Source organism: Rhineura floridana, chromosome 5 (genome assembly GCF_030035675.1).
Source record: "Rhineura floridana isolate rRhiFlo1 chromosome 5, rRhiFlo1.hap2, whole genome shotgun sequence".
In the NCBI taxonomy this organism is placed as follows: domain Eukaryota; kingdom Metazoa; phylum Chordata; class Lepidosauria; order Squamata; family Rhineuridae; genus Rhineura; species Rhineura floridana.
Genome location: NC_084484.1, coordinates 176,375,440 through 176,398,208, shown reverse-complemented (window position 1 = coordinate 176,398,208; position 22,769 = coordinate 176,375,440). Strand labels below are relative to the sequence as shown.

General features: G+C 43.1%; 1 protein-coding gene across 3 annotated transcripts in view; it reads left to right on the top strand.

Annotated features, from left to right (window-relative positions):
* Positions 1 to 22,769, top strand: part of DDIAS (DNA damage induced apoptosis suppressor) — a 49,163-nt gene that overhangs the window by 14,571 nt on the left and 11,823 nt on the right. For all 3 annotated transcript variants that reach the window (XM_061628947.1, XM_061628949.1, XM_061628950.1), the window contains exon 3: positions 16,903 to 17,028. In XM_061628947.1, coding sequence (XP_061484931.1) covers positions 16,919 to 17,028 — 110 coding nt within the window. In that variant the 5' untranslated portion in view covers positions 16,903 to 16,918. The remainder of the gene's footprint in view (positions 1 to 16,902; positions 17,029 to 22,769) is intronic.

Genomic DNA, 22,769 nt, shown 5'->3' with positions numbered 1-22,769 from the left:
GGAGTCTATGGACTTTAGAAATAAAATCTATTGTTTGGAACTCAATGTTATCTCTGAAGAAATTAATGAAGATTCTAGAGATAAAGTTATCAATGGCATGGATAATCTTCTGGACTGGAATGATGTGATGGAGCCCAATATAGAGAAAATCTATGGAATTAACTGCAGCCATGTGACAATGGAAAAACTTTCAAGAGATGACCCAGTGTATTTTGAAAAAAAGAACAGAGATATGATTTTACAGCAGTATTTCAGCAACCTATTCAGAATGGATGGCAAGAAAATATTTGGGATAGAGGTAATTCCCATCAGACTCTTACTATATGACTATGGCTTTGACAGCAAGATTATTATGGAATACTGATAATGGAAGATTGGATACTGAAATTACTGGACTTAACAAGACTACTGAAGATGGAAGATGGAAAATGGAACTAATAGGGATAATAGAACAATGGCTACTGAAATTACTGAACCTAACAGATTCTGATGTGATGGATTAATTGAAATGTTTATTTTGACTATGGTTATGACAACAAGATTATCATAATTAGTAATGAGATGGATTAATCGATATGCTTATCTGGAAAAAAAAATTGATAGATATATTTCTTAAAGAATTGAAACCTCTCTTTGACTTTTTGTGGAAAGAATAAAGTAATGTTTATGAGATTTGATGATTAAGTAAGATAACTACTGGAGGAAAGTGATTTTATAATATGACTTAAGAGACAGGATTGTTATATATTATAGACTTATAACTGATTTGATCTTTGACAAATGGGAAGTCAATATTTTACTCTTTATTTTTTATTTTTGTTTTTTTTTTCTTTTTTTCTTTTTGTTTAACTATTTTTGATTTTGTTTTTTGTCTTTGAATGTTTTATGATTTTGTCTTGTATGTTTTATGAAAATCTGAATAAAAATTATTGAAAAAAAAAAAAGATTCCAAAGGTAATTCAGCAAACAAGCTTCAAATGGACTCTCTCACAATATCAGTGGAATCCCCAGACTCTGACAGAGATGTCTTCACTGCTGCAGAATCCATGGCTGTTCTTTGGAATCTATGGTAGAGGACATTGGTGTGAGACCTTATTCTATGGAACAGAGATAGCAAGTACAGGAAGAGACCACAGGGCAGAATGAAGGAGGCTGGAGTGCCTGGAAGCAAGATAAGCAACCCCAGGACAGGGGAGGAGGAGACCAGAAGAAGAGAAGAGAGCCCACAGTAGGGGTAAAGGAGGCCATTGGGCCTCAAGGTAAGGGAAGAGACACAAAGGTATGGGTGAAAGGAGGCAAGTGGGCCTGGAAGCAAGAGAAGAGACTTACCCGAAGGTGGGGATGAAGTAGGCCAGTAGGCCAGGAAGGAGATATGTGGGATGAATATACTGTCATTCCTACAGTGCTTTCTTTGAAATGCTACTTACCGGTGCAGAGTCCCGTCACCTCTTTTGTTGCTGCCCAAGGAAACCATTTTATGCTGGCTCCCATGGCACATTTCTCAAGAGATGACTCCTGGCACCTCATTTCTTTCTCCGCTTTGACCCCACACTCACGGAGGTCATTTGCTTCCGTGCCATTCCTTTAACCGCACACTGGGATGGGGATCTCTTCTTTTATTTCCTGGCCCACTGCCTTCTTTCACCTAAACTCTGTTGTGTGTGTGTGGTTTGGTGCACTGGCCCGGTGCCTCGTTCACTGCAACTCTGGGCATGGTATCTCTCCTCTTCCTTCGAGGCCTGCTGGCCCAACCGTAAGAGTCATGCCATCCCCTAAGAGAAGAGACCTCAGGGAGTCAGGAAAGGAGGCCAGTGGAGTTGAAATTAAGAGACCAGGGGAAGAGGAGAGCAGCCAGCATGCATTAAAAGAATAGAGCTCTAAGGAGGATTGGGGTAAAGGAGGCCAGAGGGCCAGGAAGTAAGAGAAGAGACCTCCCCAAGGTTAGGGTAAAGAAGGCCACTGGGTCAGCAGGTAAGAGAAGAGACAGCCCGAGGTTGGGGTAAAGAAGGCCAGTGGGTCAGCAGGTAAGAGAAGAGACAGCCCCAAGGTTGGGGTAAAGAAGGCCAGTGGGTCAGAAGGTAAGAGAAGAGACAGCCTCGAGGTTGGGGTAAAGAAGGCCAGTGGGTCAGAAGGTAAGAGAAGAGACAGCCCCAAGGTTGGGGTAAAGGAGGCCAACAGGCCAGGAAGCAAGAGAAGAGACAGCCCCGAGGTTGGGGTAAAGAAGGCCAGTGGGTCAGAAGGTAAGAGAAGAGACAGCCCCGAGGTTGGGGTAAAGTAGGCCAGCAGGCCAGGAAGCAAGAGAACAGAACCGCCAGGGGATCAGATAGAAGGAGCCCAAGAATTAAGAGAAGAGACCTCCTCGAGGGTGAGGGTAAAGGAAGCCCGTTGGCCAGGAAGTAAGAGAAGGGATGACTCTTAGGGTTGGGCTGAACATGGCCAGCAGGCCCCGAAGGAAGAGGAGATACCAAATATAACACCACCCCCAGAGTTGCAACGAAGGAGGCACCGGGCCAGGGCTTAAAGAAAAAACCACACACACACACACAAGAGAGTTAAGGTGAAGGAAGGCAGTGGGCTAGCAAATAAGAGATCCCCATCCCAGTGTGCGGTTTGAGGGAGCCAGCAGGCATGGAAGCAAATGACCTCCCCCGGTCCAGAGCTTGGAAAAGTTCCCTTTTTTGAACTACAACTCCCATCAGCCCCAGCCAGCATGTGCTGGCTGGGGCTGATGGGAGTTGTAGTTCAAAAAAAGGAACTTTTCCAAGCTCTGCCTGGTCGATGGTCAGAAGGCTACTGGGTCAGGAGAAGAAAATCCATCCATTCCCTGAAAAGAGAGATCCATCCTCTTTCTGCAACAATCTCTTCTTCCTGAGCAGGTGATCCTTTCAAGCCTGCCTGCTCCTTCCTCCTCCATGCCGAATGGTCCTGACTTATGGCCCAGGGAAGGATAGCACCTCACAGAAGAGACATCACTGGTGATGTAATAATTGCCATATTGCAGTTGGCAGTCGATGAGGTCGTTTGCCCCAGTTGGGAATGTTGAAATTAATGCACAATGCATGACCTGTGTGTAAAGGCAAAGTTGAGAGAGAAGGCACTGCAGGGACTCTGATACAAAATGACCCCTCCGAAGCCCAGCCCTTCTATGTGCAGCTGAGACTCCTGTGGCTGTTCAAAGTTTCTGCGGCAACCGCACAGGAGAACACAAAGTTCTGCTCTTTGAAGGTTCCGTGTGTTATTGTGGTAACTGTACATTTCTCCCCTGGAAGTGTGCTACCTAGCAAGCCAGCCCAGATAGCAGCAGATGTTTAGGTCCCCAGGTGACTGACTGGGCATTGCCTCATCTGGTCAGATGGATAGTCTGTAGCTACATCTATTGCCCCCTCTCATGTTTACCATTCATTCATTCATTCATACCCTGCCCTTCCTCCCAGTGGGAGCCCAGTTCCTATTACACAGAATATCGTATTTCCAAAGACAATAAAGATGAATAAATTACAGAAAATCATCATGATCGGGGTGGTAGTGGTGATGATAGAATTACAGATCTATAGCGATATAAGGTTGAAACACACCCACCTCTTAAAGTCTTCCAAAAACGAAAACTGGATCAATACAAATTCCAGAAGGCCTTCATTTGGAGTATAATTTGTGGGAGCTGTCATGAACCTGTATATGTTCATGAGTTATTAAAAATCCATAAAGGAAACATCTTGGTTCAAGCAAAGAATTCTGGGAGTTTAAATGTTAAGAAAGACAGGCCTCTGATAGAATACCACTTTAGGTTTCGGTTTCCAGCTGAGGACGGTTAAGAAGAAGCCTAAACAAGAAACACCTGGCTATCTCTGCTGATTAACAAGTGTCTGGCACTCAAGGTCATTCTTGGCCGGTGCAGTTGAAACACCGTTTGGGAGGGGGGCCTGAAAGGCACGAAAGAGTGAGAAACATCTAGAAGGGGGTTACATCAGACATTTTCTGATTGGTTCCTGAATCCTGGACCGTTAGGATTCTTCCCCTTAAGTATAGGGCTAGGGACCCATAGCCTTTGTTCTCTGCTGCCTTGGTTCCAGAGTTCCATACTTCTCTGCTTTTGTGGTTCCATGGTGTTGCCTATGGGAGGTAACCTATGCAGGGTTCTATTGCTTTGTGGTTAACATCATTCTCTCTTAGGAGGGATGCCACTTCAACCATCTACCTCATGTGTAAGTATTAGGTTAGAAAAGGTTGTTATTTTCCTGTTGTGTGTATGAACTCTCTTGTGTGTACCTAAACCCCTGTTTGGGTGTATGGTCTTAAAGGATTACTTGCTGCTATATATATTTGATGTGCACTTATCTATTTTTAATAAAGCTACTTCTATTTAACCTGGTGTGTTCATTGAGAGAAAGGGTGGTTCTGAATTCAGCACCTAGACCATCTCAGTCACGTAACTACCAAAGAGGGAAAAAGAAGTTAAAAACTTAATTCTACTTTGTGGGTTTAACCAGAGGTTTTCTGACCAGGAGTATAAGTTTGGCTCTTGTCTTTTTAGACCTTGGTTGACCTAGTGTCTGGGCTCAGAGATCCCCTAGCTCTGAGTGGAACCAGTGAAAGGGGTGGTGGCAGCCTACCTTCTACCTTGCAGGGTTGGTGTGAGCGTACACAGCCTTGGCAAGGGTGAATTGGTATTTTTTGGTTCCAGATCAATTACCCCAAGGGTGGGAATTGGGTCTGACGCATGATCCTTGCACCTTGACGGTGTGGATTCATGACAGGAGCTATTTTGCATCTCCACATTTATCTGAATTCCTCCTCTCTCCCATGTGAGAAGTCCCCTCCTGAAATGTGTCAGAAAAAGATAATGTTTTGAGAGGTTTGTCCAAAGAGGTCAGTGGGCTGCAAAAGAGAACCTAATGAGAGGTTTGAGGCCATCAGTAAGCTAGGAGAAGTGTCCCCTTTGAGAAGTTTGAGTCATTCTCAGCAAGATCCATACTTCTTCTCTGAGCAACATGTGGCTGTAAGGATACTGGCCATTCTCTCCCTTATAGCCCACCCCCTTAGCTTCACACCATCCACTTCCAACAGCAATGAAGGGCTACAAGAACACTGGGCTACATTGCAGGGTTGTTGTAACCCCCCTCTTTCTCAGCAGTTGAAGAGGGGGGCAGAAACCTGCCCACCAAGGATAGGAGGAGTGTGGAGGTCTCTGGGATCTTTTGCTGGAAACCCCAAAGAGCACAGAAAATGAGCGAGGCTCCACCTTCCACTGCCATAGGTTTAGCTATATTTAATCAGACTTAGTGGCTGCAATTTCCCGGCTGCTTTTTGGTGCTTGACTGAAGATGGAAGGAGGCCTTAACACAACATGTAAAACCAGAAAGGGTTGGTTTGTTTATTAATTGAGTTTCAACCAATGAAGGGTTGAGCTGGAGTCTTGAAGTTGAGCTGAAGGTCTTAAGGAGAGTCATTCTGTATGCCCCACTCTGACCAAACTCAGACCTAAACGCTAAACATAGACGCCCCCCCGATGTGCAATTTGGGGCTAAGATCACTAGACTACACGGCAGGATTTATTTTATCTAACAAGACTTATATACCAGTTAATAAAAGAATAAGTGGTTTACTTAAAACTGTTTAATATATCTGAAAAGATACCTCAAAGATTGTCTCACTCTTTAGATCTCCAAACCATCATGTTTTCCAATGGTTTAATTGTTTTATCGCTTTTGCCCTGGCTCCTGTGGGAGGAAGGGCTGCCCCGCTTGGAAGCTTCTGGCTGGGTCATCTGCTTGGCCGCTGTGAAAACAGGGTGGGTCCCCTTTGGCCTGACCCAGCAACAGCCTGGCTCTTCTGAGGTGGGATATATATTTAATAAAGAAAGAAACGAAGAAATATAATCAAAAGATTGATTTAAAAACAGAGACTAAAAGAGATATTAAAGATAACAGACATAACTAATTTGTTTTGTTATTTTCAAATTGATTTTTAAAGTGGTGTAACCTTTTATTATGAATATTAATAATAATAATAATAATAATAATAATAATAACACCATTTTATCAGGAGGTCCGTTCTGCACAACATAGGAAGTGGACCTTTAGTGTGGTGGCACCGACCCTGTGGAATTCCCTCCCCTTAAATATTAGACAGGCGCTGTGATGACTGACGTGGGTCCTCCCCCCGCCCTTCACTGTCCCAGGAGCCAACTCCCCACCCTGGACAATTGATCCTGGCAAATATCCTTCCCTGCCAAGGCTGTGCACACTCACAGCGGCCCTGCAGTGTACGTAGCTGCCACCACCCCTTATCTGGTTAATCACCCTGAGCCAAGGGGAAGCTCAGAGCTCCGTAACTTGCCTGGGATCCCTAGAGTCAAGAGACAAGCAGATACTCCTTGCTCTGGGGCCCTAAACAAACATCCCCATTTACACAGTAGTCCTGGTCAATGGTCAAGGTACTGGGTTAGAACCAGCCCTCTCCTGAAATGAACACACACTGGTAAATAGAAGTACATTTATTAAAGAATGAAAAAGAAAGGTGCAGTGTTACAGTAGCAAAATGATTTCCTAATAACCACACCCGAGAGGGCAAGGTAAGACAGAGAGAGTTCAATCACAACAGAGAAAACAACAAAGAATAACTAGCCTAATACTTACAAAAAGCCTTTCCGATGTTTAGCCACCTCTCCTCAGAGAGATAACAGTCAGGATAGTCGATGGCAAAATGGAAGCTCACCGGGCAACATCAAGTAGGTATGATGGGACCCAGAAGAGGAACAAAAATTAGAGTTTTCTGCCCATACTTATGGCAAAATCCCCCAGCCACAGGCCAGAGACAACCAACGGGGCCAAATCTTACATCCTCCCTGCAGCCTGCCAGATGTCAAGTCTTCCATGGAGCCCGTCCTCTGCTGACAAGAAGGTGTTAATTCGGGCCTCTGATTACACATCTCCCTAAAACTTCCCAGACTTTAGATCTTGTTGGAGCCGGGCCTCTGCTGATAAGAAGGTATTAGGTTGGGCCTCTGATTACACATCCTCCCTGAAGCTGGGCAGACAACTGCCACTTATGGCCTCATTGCAAAAACCAAATGTTAACCTGTGAAGATCCCACAATTCCCTGCTACACAACCATCTTGGATGCAGGTTTTCATGACATGTTCCCCTTTTTTTAAAGACGACATTAGAGGTTCAGCACCTCTTATTTCCTCATTAGCTCTCAGCAGAGATGGCAGAAGAACCAGGCAAACAACCTTTACAACAAAGAAAAATCATTTACTTAATCCCTAAGCGTAACATGCTATTTCTGGCCCACTAAAAAAGGTAACTTTAACAAAAATTGAAAATCCTTACAAGAAAAAAAGGAAAAATCTCTTTACAGGACAAGTTGAATAAAAAGGTTCCTAAACCAGTGAGGTAAATGGGCATAAAAATGAATAAAAAGGAAAAGAATGGTGAAAAAGGACACTTCGAAAAACTCAGGATCATTTTCCTGCATAGGTCATAAAATCATCAAAATCCACATCACAAGGATCCTAAAACCAAGTTAAAATCACAAAGGCCTGTTGGCAACTGTCAGACCATCGCACCTGTTTAGGCTTGCATTTTTTACATAAATCAGTCAAGGGAGTGGCAATGGTACTGAAGTGGGGGGCAAACCTCCTATAGTATCCTGCAAGCTCCCAAAAAGACTTTGTGCGAGGCACAGGCCACTTTTGATTGGCCTCAATCTTGGCTTCAAGGGATTTCATGTTCCCCCTCCCCAAGCGGTGTCCCAAATAAATGACTTCCCCCAGTCGAAATTAACATTTTTGAGCTTTGACAGTCTCTCTGGAGTCTGCCCTCCAAAAAGGAACGAAGCCATTCGACACTATCGACCATACCATTCTTTTGCACCGCCTCTCTAATTTGGGATTCCATGGAACGGTACTACAATGGCTTCGTTCCTTTTTGGAGGGCAGACTCCAGAGAGTTGTCCTTGAGAACTTTTCATCTAAGGTTTGGCCATTACGATGTGGTGTTCTCCAAGGCTCCGTATTATCCCCAATGTTATTCAGTATTTATATGGAGCCCTTAGGAAGGATCATCCGTGAATTCGGAATACACTACCATCAATATGCAGATGATACCCAACTTTATTATTCCCGCCAGATGTTTCAGAGGCGGTTCGTCCCTTAAACCAATGCCTGGCTGCAATACAGCAATGGACTAACAGGAACAAACTGAAACTTAACCCAGAGAAGACGGAGGTTCTACTAATTGGACATAAACCCTCTCATGAATTTAAAAACGTACTTATTTTAGATGGGGTCCCACTCCCTCTGAAGTCCCAAGTTCGGAAGTTTGGGTATACTTTTAGATTCTGCTTTGACCCTTGAACCCCAAATTGCAACAGTTTCCAGAAGTGCTTTCACCCAATTAAAGCTAGTCCGCCAACTTCGTCCGTTTTTAGGAACGTCGGACTTGAGGCAAGTGACACAGGCTCTTGTGACCTCAAGATTGGACTATTGTAACGCTCTTTATATAGGACTATCTGCTAGATCGCTTCGCCCGCTTAAGTTGGTTCAGAGAGCGGCGGCCAGAATGCTGACCGGAGCTGGTCCACAAATGCATACTACACCTCTTCTTTATCAACTTCATTGGCTACCGATTTTATTTCGACACCAGTTTAAAATTTTGGTATTAGCTTTTAAGGCCCTACATGGATTAGCACCATATATCTATCAAACCGTATTCTGGAATTTAAATCTCAATGACCGACAAGAGCACCTTTCGAACATTCTCTCATCATTCCATCTACCTTTATAATCCGCCGCTCCAATACTAGGAACAAAGCTTTTTCGTGCATAGCTCCCATCTTATGGAGTAACCTGCCACCAGAGATCCGATGTTCCTCCTCACTCACGGTCTTTCGCCGTCAGTTAAAAACATTTTTGTTTATTCAAGCTTTTAAAGTTAACATTTAAATTGTTATAACTACTGTATAATTGATTTTATCTTTTAATTGTTTTTTGACTTGTATTAGACATTGTCTTATTTGTTCGCCGCTCTGAATTCTAAGAACTAGGGCGGGATATAAAATGTTTAAATAAATAAATAAATAAATAAATAATGGCACTCCAAATTGCCCATTATCACAACCAATCTAGAGGAAGCAATAGAGGAAGAGGAGGTGGAACTCCTAACAAAAATCACCCCCAGGGTTTAGGAACCAATGCCATTATTCTAAGGAGGAAGGCCATTGGAAATCTGAATGTCATAACAGACCTAATCAGCGCCCCCAACTTAAACCCTTCAGCAATTCCCTTTTCTCCAAGTCCCTGCTAGGTCAACCTGAGGGTTAGTGACATCAATGCTTTGTCCCTCATGGCTGTCCAAGAGGAACCTTGCCTTGTGATATTGCTGGCAAACCTGTCACCTGTTTGATCAATACTGGTGCATCATGCTCTACCTTGCAAGGTTCTGTCTTTCCTAATGTGCCTGTCTCTTCTGAAGTGGTAAGAGCAGTAGGAATTGGCAGGCATCCTATACCTCATCCTGTTTCTAAACCACTTTCTCTTTCTGTTGGACCTGTTTCAGAAAAGCATGCCTTTTTGCTAAGCCCTTGCACTCCACTGAGTTTGCTAGGGAGAGACCTGCTGTGCAAAGTGGACTGCACCATTTATTGTCGTGCTGATGGTGTTTACCTTGAGGTCCCTAAGCACTGGGAAGATGAGGTTTTGGCTTCCCCATATGAGGAGGAATCAATGGCTGACCCTTCCTCATTGCAAGAGGACTGTTGGCCCAGATTCCATCACAGTTGTGGTCTAGTCATTCTAATGAGTTTGGCAGTATGCTAAGTGCAGAATCAATCCACATTACATAGAATCCATCAAAGCCTCTGCCCTGTGTTCGACAATACCCCATATCAAAACAAGTGGAGGAAAGAATCAGACCTGTTATCGCCTCCCTCCTTGAGCAAGGAATCATAGTGCAGATACCCCTCCCTGCAATACACCCATTCTACCCCTGAAAAAAACCTGGCAAAACACTTACCACTTTGTACAGGACCTTAGAGCCATAAATGCTGCTTTCTTACCCTCCTTCCCTGTTATACCTAACCTTGCTACCATTCTGTCATGTATTCCCTCCACTGCTTCTTATTTTACTGTAGCAGACCCGTGTTCCTCTTTTTTTTCCATTCTCATTCACCCCCATAGTCAGTACCTGTTCACATTTACATATCGGGTTTCAGTACACCTGGACCCACCTCCCGCAGGGATATGTAGAATCTCCTACCCTATTTTCCGAGATTCTTAAAAAGGATTTGGATTCTATTACTTTCAAGAGAGGGTCAACCCTCATCCAATACGTGGATGATCTTTTACCAGCGTCTCAAAGTCTAGAGGCATGCAAACAGGACACTGTCATCCTTCTCATAGTGTTAGCTCTTAAAGGACATAAAGCCTGGAAGGAAAAGTTCCAGTTATGCACAACTAGGGTTAGGTATTTCAGTCATGATATTTTCCCCAGCCAGAGATGTCTGCCTCCGGAGAGAATTCAAGCCCTTCTCAAAATCCCTAAACCTATCACTAAAAGGCAGATGAGAGGCCTTCTAGGTGCCACCAGTTACTGCTGACAATGGATTCTAGGCTATTTTGCCTTGGTCAAACTCCTCCAAGTTTTCACTAAGGATGATGTTCCTGAACCCCTTCAGTGACCACCAGAAGCCAAAGAAGCCCTGACAAATCTCAAGAAGGCCCTGTTGTCCGCCCCAGCTTTAGGACTACTGGACTATTCTAACCTTTTTACTCTGTTCTGCCATGAGAACGACTGTTTCACCCTGAGTGTCCCCACCCAGGACTATGGAAGAAAACATTGCCCGATCCCCTATTATAGTGCACCTTTGATTCTGTAGCTGCTGGTTTTCCGCCCTGTCTCCGTGCTGTTGCCACAGCTGCTCTCCTGGTGAAGAAAGCAGAAACCCTTGTGTTGTGATTACCATTGACTGTAGCTGGACTACATGCTTTATTAGCCCTTCTGTTAAAAGGAAAAACTCATCTCTAATGCCCGCCTCACCAGATATGAGAAACAGTTGATCTCTGCTGCAAATGTTACTCTCACACGTTGCAATGTTTTAAATTCTGCGTCTTTTACCCTCTCCCCAGGATGGCGAGCCCTATGATTGTGAGGCCCTAGTTACTCATCTTCTTACCCCACGCCTTGATCTCAAAACAGATCCCCTGCCAAATCCCAACCTCATCCTCTACATAGATGGCTCATGCCTAAGGGATCATAAGAGAGCCCTTCATGCTGGCTATTCTGTATGCTCTCAGCATGAAGTATAAGAGGCATTCTCCTTGCCTTATGCATGATCCACTTACGTTGCTGAACTTATTGCCTTCACCCGTGCATGCATTTTGGCTAGCAACCAATCTATTAATATTTACACTGATTCCAAATAAGCTTTTGGTGTAACCCACAATTTCAGTCAAACCTGGAAACAAAGGATTCCTTACATCCTCTGGGACTCAAATCAGTGATGGTTGCTATGTCAGTGAACTGCTTGAAGCCTTCCAACTACCTTCTGCAATACCTATCATATGGTGTAAAGGCCATATGACCCCTTTCCATGATGTCACTCAAGGAAATGATCTGGCAAATCGCACTGCCAGAACAGCCGCCATTTCTGGCCCTCAGGCTCCAGTTCAACCACCATTTGCCCCTCTGTGTGCCAGTCTCCTCTGGCCAACCTATATGAGCTGGACTTTATATAAAATAGCACTCGGACTCAGAAAAGGAGTCCTGGATCTGAGCAGGGTGCTGTTTGCACACAGACTCCCTATGGCACAGCCCTGATGGCTGCTTGGTTGCACCCAAAATAATCCTTCCCTTCCTTGCCTGTCTGTCCCACTCTGTGGCCCACACAAGCAAAGGGGGGATGATAGTCACCATCATGCGAGACTGGTTTGCCCCTACCTTTTCCATCATTGCCCAACAACGTTGGAACACTTGTCCTCTCTGCCTCACCCACAATATTGGCAAAACTATAAAGACCATCCCTGTGGCCCACCCACCAGCATGGGGCCCCTTTGTCAACTTACAAATTGATTTTATCTAACTTCCTAAGTGCGACACTTTCCAGTATGTACTCGTTATCCTGGACATGTACTCCGGATGGGTCAAAGGCTATCCATGTACCCATCCTGATGCTATTACAGTCGCAAAGAAATTGCTGCAACAATTCATCCCGAGGTTTGGTCTGCCTCTCAGCATAGACAGTGACTGCAGCACCCATTTCACTGGAAAGGTGTTTCAGAACATTTGCAAGGCCCTACATGTCCAACAACATTTGCATTGTGCGTACCATCCCTAATCCAGTGAGGCCGTGGAGAAAAGAAATTCAGATATTAAGACCAGATTAGCTAAACTATGTGCAGAAACAGGCCTCATATGGCCAGATACCTTTACCTTGATACTCATGCTAGTCAGAAATATGATCAACAGAAAGCATGGACTAATCCCTCATGAAATATGTCAGATCTATTCATTCACAGGCTCAGGAAGCCCTTCCCCAGCTGCCTAATACAGTAGGGCCCTGCTTTACAGCGTTCTGCTAATACAGTGGTTGTCAATTGCAGAAAGGCCCTGCTCCTACGGCGCTTGTTCTGCTTTTATGGCGGTTTTTGCTCGTCGCGTGCCATTTTTGTGTCATTTTCGAGTGACGTGCACCATTATCTTCAATGCGTTCCGCTTTACAGTGGGGGTCAGGAACATAACCCACTGTATGAGTGAGGCCCTGCTGTACTCCATGCCACAATTTGACTCTAGGAGACTGGGTCTACATTAAAGTCCACCATAGGAAAAAAATCTTTACAATCTCTGTGGAAGGGACCTTTTTCAGATGTTACTGGCTACCAACACTGCTGTTCGTTTCCAAGGTCACCAAACCTGGACCCACACATTCCTCTGCAAAAAGGTACAAGGATCCTATTCTGATCCCCCAAGAGACAAGCACATTCAAGATGCTCACAACTGGGAAAGAACGGGACCATGCTGGAAGGGTGACACAAGCCTATAAACCTTACCATCTCCCTGGGACCAAGGATAAAGACCCTCGGGACCTTGTTCCAGTGGTGGGAACGGAGGAGATCAATGAAACAGATAACATTGCATCATCGACCCGGCACCAGTACAATCTGAGGCCCAGAAAGATTGATGCCTGATTGTTTCCCATTTGGAAGAACCCCATCTTGTTCTGATCCAAGAGCCTACTCCATAAGCCCACTAGGAATGCTTGGGCCTGAAAAAGAAGACAGACTATGGTTACCTGGGTGGGTTAATCTAGTGACTACATTTCTGGAATTGTGTATCTTAATCTGGGTATGGTTTGAACTACTCCCATTGTTATAATTCTCAGATTACGATCATGAAGGTCATAGTCATAACAACATTATTGCTTTGCTTACACTGTGATTCCTGAATGGAGCCAAAATCTCCATCTTACCTTCTTAGAAAAGGTTTCAAAGGGTACGAATCATACAGATTTACCCACACCCCTACACACAATTGGAGGGGAATACAGTATGTAGGCATCCCATTCCGTTTTGTGAGGGAGTTGGCGATTGGTTGTGGAGTGTGGATTGGAATTGGTTGTGGGTTGGATTATATTTGGCTGGTATTTAGGCAGAATATGACTGGAAACATAAACAGTGACACTATATGAAACCATACGCTTGTTGAACATTCCTAAAGTAATCTTGTTATGTCCTGGTGTTATCAAATAAATACTTTTATTGGTTTACCAAAAGCCTGATCCTTGGCTGGGGATATACAGACCAGAAGGGAGGGCAGGGTAATTACCAAGGCTGGAGGGAAACTCTATCAAATACATATACTATATTCTATTAGGCTGATATTTGGACAGAATATATATAACTGGAAACATAAGAGTGACACTATATGAAACCATACGCTTGTTAAACATTCCTAAAGTAATCTTGTTATTTCCTAGTGTTATCAAATAAATACTTTTATTGGTTTACCAAAAGCCTGATCCTTGGCTGGGGATATACAGACCAGAAGGGAGGGCAGGGTAATTCCCAAGGCTGAAGGAAAACTGTATCTAATGGTGGTGGCGGTGAAGGAAGAAAGTGTAACATCAGCAAGTATCCAGAGCAACCCAGAATTGTATGCTTTATAGACAAAGATACAGGGGGGCTGTGGACAGCAAGGGCACCCAGACACAAAGTAACAAGCTATAGAGAGACTAAGGCGAAGTCTCTAGCAGTATTGTTTACAGGGAGTGACTGGTGGTGCTGCCTAGCAGTGGGATCTTGAGAGATATGTGCTAGAGTGGAGAGAGAAAAAATAAAAATGACAATCCTGACTGGTGGTGTCCTGAGGTGGTGCCTAGTGAAAGGCGGTAGCCACAAGCAGGTGGGAACCTGACAGGTGGAGCCAAAGGTGAGATTGTCACATGTGACGATATAAGGACATCACATATAAATGAACTACCTCTAGTTTACTTAATGATGCTTGGGTGGCAACAGAAGGATTAATGATGATGGATTGTAACTAGCGTGAAATTAAACGTTTCAAGGGGGGAGTGTGGAAGAAAGGATTCTAGGTATCTGTAGGATTGGTTCTGTATGCGAATAAGGATGGGGAATGTGCAGATTATGGGAAAGTATTGATAAGAATTGTTTACTGAACGGGATGTCTTTATGGTTTCTATATGCTGGCCTTGTAACTGCTTGCCTGATAAACACTTGCAGTACTCCTTAGTAGCACCCTAGCAACATGCCGAGCTGATAAGAAAGTGCTTCCCCTTTCCGTTTAGTATATTAAGCTCCTTAGTTCTGCCTTGGGGCAGAGATCCCTTTGTAGGACTGCTTGTTATGTTGGTACATTCTCAACTCTCTCCTACAGCTGTAGAGTGTGGTTCTTTTCCACAACATACGCAAATATATCCCTTGGATTGGAATAACTATCAGAGAGAAGTGTTAGGGGAGTTGTAGGCGTTCGTGAATGACACAGATTATCTAGATCCGTTCCAATCTGGGTTCAGGCCTGGTGATGGGACTGAGTCAGCTTTGGTTTCTCTGATGGCTGACCTCTATAGAGAGTGGGATAGGGAGATTGCGATCTTGCTCCTGCTTCTGAAACCCTTTTAATACCATTGACCATGCTATCCTCCTGGACTGGCTCCATGAAATGGGAATTGGGGGCACCATGTTACAGCAGTTCCAATCCTACCTACAGGACCGAGTCCACAGAATATCATTGGGTAATTTTTTTTTTGCCCCCCTGGCAATTGTGCTGTGGAGTGCCACAGGGTACCATCTTATCTCCAATGCTATTTAATACCTATATGAAGCTGCTGGGAACGGTCATTACGAGTTTCGGGGCAAGGTGTCACCAGGATGCTAAAGACACAGCTCTACTTCTCCATATCAGCGACTCAGGAGAGGCTGTGCGGGCCGTGGGCCAGTGCCTGGACACAGTGGTGGGATGGATGAAGGAAAATAAGCTGAGCTTGAATACTGGCAAGACAGAGGCACTGTGGGTGAGTGATTCCCGTGTCTGAGAAATTGGTCAATTGCCTACCCTGGAGGGGTTGCACTCCCCCTGAAGGAGCAGGTACGCGGCCCTGGTAGTCTCAGTGGCTAGAAGTGCCTTTTGTCAGCTGCACCTAGCGAGACAACTATGACTGTTCCTGGGCCAGAAGAGCTTGGCCACAGTAGTTCAGACATTGGTGACTTCAAGACTGGATTACTGCAATGTCTGGATGTGGGGCTTCTCTTGCACTTCACCCAGAAACTGCAATTAGTGCAGAATGCTGCAGCCAAGTTGCTGACAGGTCTAAAACCTCTGCTCAGAGATCTGTACTGGTTGCCAAATTGTTACGAGGCCAAGTTCAAGGTGTTACTACGGGTATATAAAGCCCTTAAAGCTCAGGACCAGTTTACTTCCAAGACTGCCTTACCCCATAGGTGCCGGCACAAGCACTTTGATCTGCAGAACAAGCACTGTTATAGATGGCACTTAATACATATTCTGCACTTGTAAGAAATCATTCTTTTAGTGCAGAGCTTGGAAAAGTTACTTTTTTGAACTACAACTCCCATCAGCCCCAGCCAGCATGGCCACTGGATTGGGCTGATGGGATTTGTAGATCAAAAAAGTAACTTTTCCAAGCTCTGTTTTAGTGTTGCTGCACCTACTCTGTGGAACTCCCTGTCTATTGACATCAACAGGTACCATTGTTATATTCCTTTCAGCGCCTGCTTAAAACTTTTTGGTTTAGGCAAGCCTATCCAGACACAGATGTTGATCTGTTTTAATGTTTTTAATTAGTAGTTGTTTTAAATATGTTTTTAATTGTTTTTAACTGTTTCATTGATAATTTTCATGTTTTTTTAAAGCAGTTAGAGGTCTTTACATTCAAGCGGTATATAAATTTTATTAAATACATCTACAACCTGAGTTTCTGCACAACAGAATTTACAAAAGCCTAATTTATTATTTGATGGATTTGATTTGGTTTGACTTGATTTCTTACTCTGCCTACACCCAGGATGAGTTAAAATACAATATTAAAATCAGTTTAAAACAAAAGGTGTCAAAGGATAGGGTAAAGAAGAAACAAGAAGCCTTTCTGATGTTTAAAATACTTGAAAGTCAGAAATTGTTACTGCTCTACTGAAAATTATTTCAATAAGCTACAAGTAGATCCCAATCTATCCCCCCCAACTCAGTTATAGCACATTTGCAAGGACTTGTCTCTCATTCGGATTTGACAGTATTCTCTCAGTGAACACCACTGCAAACACTTGTCTTGCATATTGCATTGAGTGATCCATTTCTACTTCAAGAAACAGTCCTACTGTAGAATTGTGAGCAGACTGGTCTGTCTAACCATAAAATATGTTGTCTTTGATAGATAATTCTGGGAGCACATGAATGGCAGACATCTCTTGGTTGCCTCTGTAATTTCTGTCCAGAACTCCAACTTTGTGTATCCTTCATGTCAAAACTGCTTTTCCAAGCTATTCATAGATTTGAAGAGGTAAGTCCAATTCAGAGTATTGCTAAATTTGTTCTTAATAGTTTTGACCAAATGTGACGGTCTACAATATGGCACAGAAACAGGGAACCTGTGGGCCTCCAAATGTTGGGCTCCGACTCCCCTAAGCTCCAGCCAGCATAGCCAGTGATCAGAGAAGACTGGAGTTGTAGTTTAATAACATCTGGAGGTTCAGAAGTCCCACATCCCTGATCTAGCAGTTCAGAAAGTGTGCACTGAGTTCTCTAGGCATGGGGTCAGTCTTAGATGACATTTATTTCACTTGAGCATGGTATTTGGAGCTATAAGGCAATGGGTAACTTGAATATTAAATTCACAGTCTTTTGTCATGTGCCTGACGCTTGCATTGCTGTAGCAGAGACCAGGCCATGGTGTTACAGAAGAACAGCCCTTCCATCAGCCATTTGAGCAATATACACTATGAGGCTAACACCATGTAGTGATCGTTTATAACTTTGAGACATTTATTCATCTGAGACACTATGGACCGTATTAAGAAAGTGGGAAATTTGTGAGCTCTCTCTGAGGCTGGGTTTTCAGCCAGAGGGTCACACTCCCTCACGGGCAACCTTCCAATGGCTGCGTACCAGTGGAGGATGGGACCAGAGGCAAAAGGGTGGAGCAATAGGTGTGAGGCTTATCTTTGTACAGTAGGCTACTCGCCGGCAAGATGGTGGCCGAGTAAGAGTGCTCGGTCAGAGCTCCGCATTTATCTACATTTATTACACGTCCCGATAAGAGCCTGATTAGGAGAGCACGTATGTTTGTGTTACCTCTTCCTACTTCTTTTAAAGTATAATTTTAAACTTTTAAAAACCCTTGGAACTTTTAATTTTTTGAACTTTTAGTCCTTAATTCTTATGTCAGTGGTTTTAACGCAATTGAGCTCAACGTGACTTATAGTTGGCATATAATAGCCGCATATATTCCTACTCACCCCTGTGTGCTCGGAATGAGATCTGCAAGCGCTGCCATCTAAAAAGAAAAAACAAAGAGATCTCTTTCCAAAGTTTACAAACACAGCGAACTCATTAGCAGCGGAGAAGAGAAGCAAATGATAAGGTGTCCTTGCAGCTGCAACAGGGAATAGCGAACTGCGTAAATTAGGGCTCATGCATTTATACTATTGAAAACAGTTTAAACAGTTCAAACAGCTTAAACCTTCACCTTGGGAAGCCAGATTCGGAACTTACAGTAAAAGATATGGTCCTAACCAGAAAAGGCTACAGGACCCAGGGCATTGTCCCCCTTGAAGGGTATGTCCCTTTAAACAAACCAAAAAACCAGACAAAAATAACCCAATTTTTTGTGAACAGACATCTTACAAAAGAGCTTGAAGATACACCCTCGTATACCCCAAGTCCTATTTTAGAGTGGACTCTAGACTACAATGGAAACACTCAAGATCATAGTGAATCCTTAACATGCGCTAATTTAGCAGTTGAGCTGGCTTTTGCTCATCATAACTCACCTACAGGGTTAACTCAGACATTTGCAATGAACAATCAGTTAAATGACCAACCTACTGATCTAACATCTATGCTACTCGGGGAGCCGGCCATCAACGAGGACAAGTTAAGCAACAAAGATTGTTCAACCCAAAGTAAGCCACCTCAAAGTGACTGCTTACCAACAGAAGGCTGGATTTATTTACTGATGAAAGAGATCGAACATATAAAATCCTTTCTATCTGTGAGCAACAGTCTTTTGATAACTCTGGTGGTAACACGCAAAACGATGAAGAGTGGAGGGGTAAGCCCAGCAAAGGACTTGTCTGATATGTGTAATCGCAAATCTCAAGCAAATAGACAAACACCATTGAATGGAAAAGCACGCAGGAGAAAGTTGACCATGAAAAGACCTAGTATTTCAAAGAAGGGGATAAATAATTTTAAAAAGAGCAAAAACATTAAAAGCACAAAGCCAATATGTTATAAGAAAATGGACTTTGGAAAACTTTTAAAATTATTAGAAAAAAGCCCCCCCCCCAAAAAAAAACCCTGTACAAAACATCATGGAAAGTCCAAATCAGAAAGCTGAGCAAAATATCAGAGAGAAAGTCATGAGCAAGGAACTTGTGGAAGACAAGAAGTTTCCTCTTGAAACTAATTTTGGCTTCCCTACACAGTACATTGTATTTCAGGACCAGATGAGGATGACTGCCATACAAGATCCTTGGGAACACATTCTGTTGATAAGAAAACCTCTTCAAAAACAGATAAAACCTGGCAAAAATTGGGTTTTAGTGCTGAATCGCCAAAAGTTAGTTTTCAACAACTACCCCAAACCAAATGGGCTATTAATTCAGCATGATCGCAAATCTCATCTTTTGGAAATCCTGGAGACAGCTCTCCCAGGCCTATTTAGCCGATATAGAACATGTGGAGTATTTATTTTTCAACTATACTCATGCATGCTCAGTGGTTACCTTCAGAGAACAGGGCCCAGTTAATGTTGTACTTGCCTCCAGAGATGTCTTCACCGAGAGCAATATCTCAATCTCAAGATTTTTTGAGAATCTAGCTCCTCCCCTGGCTCTGATCACACACCATAAAGTAAGCTCAGAAACCATTCCCATTGCAGAGCCTGTTCAAGCTAAAAATCAAATTGATGTTGATATTTTTACTGAATCATCTAGCAATAACGTAGTCCTGCACAACAGTGAGCAGATGGACATGGAGATGCTTGGGTTTATCCGGCAAGGCAACCCCTCTTCAAGGAGAAAGAAATTGTTTACGAAGAAAAAAACGTTACTCGACTCCTTTGGTGCACTGCCCTTAGAGGCCCAAGATGAAATCATGTTAAGACTAGACCTTTTAAAATCAAACTTGGCAGCCAAGCAGGTAAGGTTAAAAAACCGCCCAAATGAAGCAATGGTATATGGTGATTTAGTGCAGCTGCCCAAAAATACGGAAAGGAGTAATGAGGCTACCACAGGCCCCAAAGGGGTACAGAAAAGCGCCCCAAGTTTTCAAGTCACAGCAGAACTCAATCTACCAGCAAAGGATAATCCTACTAGGAATCTTTGTACAGTAGGCTACATTCCAGCCATGCAAAAGCAAAAGATTTCCACAGCCAAACAGAAAAATCTATCCATCCTGTTGCCTATACGGACCCAAAATCATTACAATGGTATATACGGTAATTTGTATAAATGCACATCTTGGACTTGAGTAACTAAGGTTAAAGCTAACTAGTTGTGTTGTCTGCCAATTTCAATTCCGTCCACAAAAATTACTGAAACTATTAAGCCTGGTTGTGTGATGTCTGGTATTTTTGTACACATTTTCTGTGTGTTTCATTGTAAATAAAGGAAAAGGGGGAAAGAGGTTTCTCAAATGCTTCACAGATACATCTTCATTTCCAATCTTGTATTCTTTTGATGCTCCCTTCTCCCATTCTTATAGACCACAGAATCAGCAAATAAAAGTTTGAATGACGAATAACAACAGTGTGTTGTGTTTGTGCACTAGCGCCGTGTGACCTAGAAAATTGTGTCAGGGTTTGATGCTGCTCCTGCATGGAAGCCCTGACACAATTTTCTAAGTTATGCTGTGGCATAGCATCCTCATCCAGAAATTGTGGTGTTTGATGTGAAGTTAGCTGGGGAGGAGATATGGGCTAGAATGGAAATTAATTTGTTTGGCATCTAAATGGCACTTTGAAGCAAGCATATCAAGATTGTTTGGAATAATCAATTGCCATTTCAGAAGTGCATGATCAACTGAATGGTGTGTGTATCTGTGTTTTAATCCTCAATTTTAAATATTAACCCATTCATGCTATGAAGTTAAAATGAGGGCTAAAACGGTGATAATTCTATATGTATGCCTGTTTTTAAAGATTAACTCGAATAGAATCATTAGTCCAGAAGAGGATTGTTATATTGTCAATATCTTCCAGGTGGGCCACAAAAAACAGTGTTGTAGAATCTTATAGCACCATGAAGACCAAAATATTTATTGCAGCATATGCTGTTATGAACTAGAATTCAGAGTTGTCAGGGCTGGGTTGTGGGTGGGAGCCACTGCAGCAGGAGTTTGAGCTGAGCTGGGAAGCAGGAACCGCAGGACCGGCTAAGAGTCAGTCAGAGCCAGGGCAAACCAGGAGGCAAGATCAAGAAGCAAGCCAGGAGTCAGGGCTGAAGAACAAGGCAGAAGTCAGGAATGAAAACTAACGAAGGATACAGGAACAAACAAGGTCAACCATGTTGCTCAAGCAAAACGTGGTCCTTTGATATGCCGCCTTGTCTGGGTGGTCAGAGTCTGTCCAGGGCCTGAATGTAATCAAACTGAAGGTCTTTCTTAGCCAGCATTCTGTGCCCATAACGGCCAGCCAGACCCCTGTGGGAAACCTAGAAACACAACATGAGCACAATAGACCTCCTGCTGCTTCCTCCCTAGCAGCTGTTCTTCAGTGGCATACTGAACTCTCTGGTAACTGACAGTATATGTAGCCATTGTGACAAGTAGCCATTTAGAGCCTTATCCTCCATGAATTTGTCTAATCCCCCTTTAAAACCTCCAAGTTAGTGACCACCACTACACCTTGTGGGAGCAAATCCTATAGTTTTAACTGCAGTTAAAACTGAATCCTTGGACGTGCAGTTCAAAGATTCGCCACATGGGGGAGCTGCATGGTTCTGCAGTACCTGATAAATGAACTCTACCCCTCAAAATCTTGTGGTACAAGAAACTTGTTAATCTTTACACTTTAAAGTTTAAGCCGTGTCAGCATTGTTTCCAATATTTGTAACTCTTCTAATTTGTTGTTACGTGCCTTCAAGCTGATTATGACTTATGGTGACCCTATGAATCAGTGATCTCGAATAGCATCTGTCATGAGGAAATTGATTAATTCTTATTTTCATTTGTTCGCCCAGTAGCCCATCATTGGTTGTGATACAATACCAGTTTTAATTCCCCTTTTAGGGCTTAATTTGAGGCAGGGCATAGCTCTGGGACCTATTTAAAGGGCCAGCTCTCATCTCTAGAACATAGGAAATGACAAAGAATACATGTAGAGAGTATAACTGCAGCCAGTTCTCTTCCCCCCTTTATTTGATATTGGATGAAGAACTATCAAGTTATACATTGAGACTCCTATACAGAGTTAATTCCCACTGTTTCTCATTTATGAAATTAAACTGTCTGCTGCAGATAGAGACTGCCTTTCCTTAGCCACTTCTATGAGTTCAAAATTAACCTGAGGCTGGAACCCATGTTTCCTATGTTCAAACCTTGCAACAGTAGGTTGCTTTTGCCGCTATCATTTATTATACAGCCACAAGAGTGGCTGTATACTATAGCCAGCATAGATTTTTTGCATTTCACAATGTTATATTGAAAATACCCCCATGTCATTCTGCTGCTTCCCATAAGCTCATTTCAAAACAAAATCTTACAAAACTTATAATCCTGAACTCACAAATCCTTCCTTGACAACTCTCTACATTTTCATGGCGATACACAAAACAGTCAGGGAGAATCAAGAATTCAAAGTGTAAAACAAGAGGGGAAAAAATCCAGACACCTGTTGGACTTTTTTCTGTCACTGGTCACATAATTTACTGAAATTAATTAAAAATCAGCCAGAGTACCTGTAATCTTATTACGGACCTTGCCACATACTCTGACCATCTTCTGCAGTTTAAAAGTTTTAAAAAATGCATGGCTGATTTTTAATTAATTTAAGAAATTTAACATTGAAGTCTGTTATAGGGT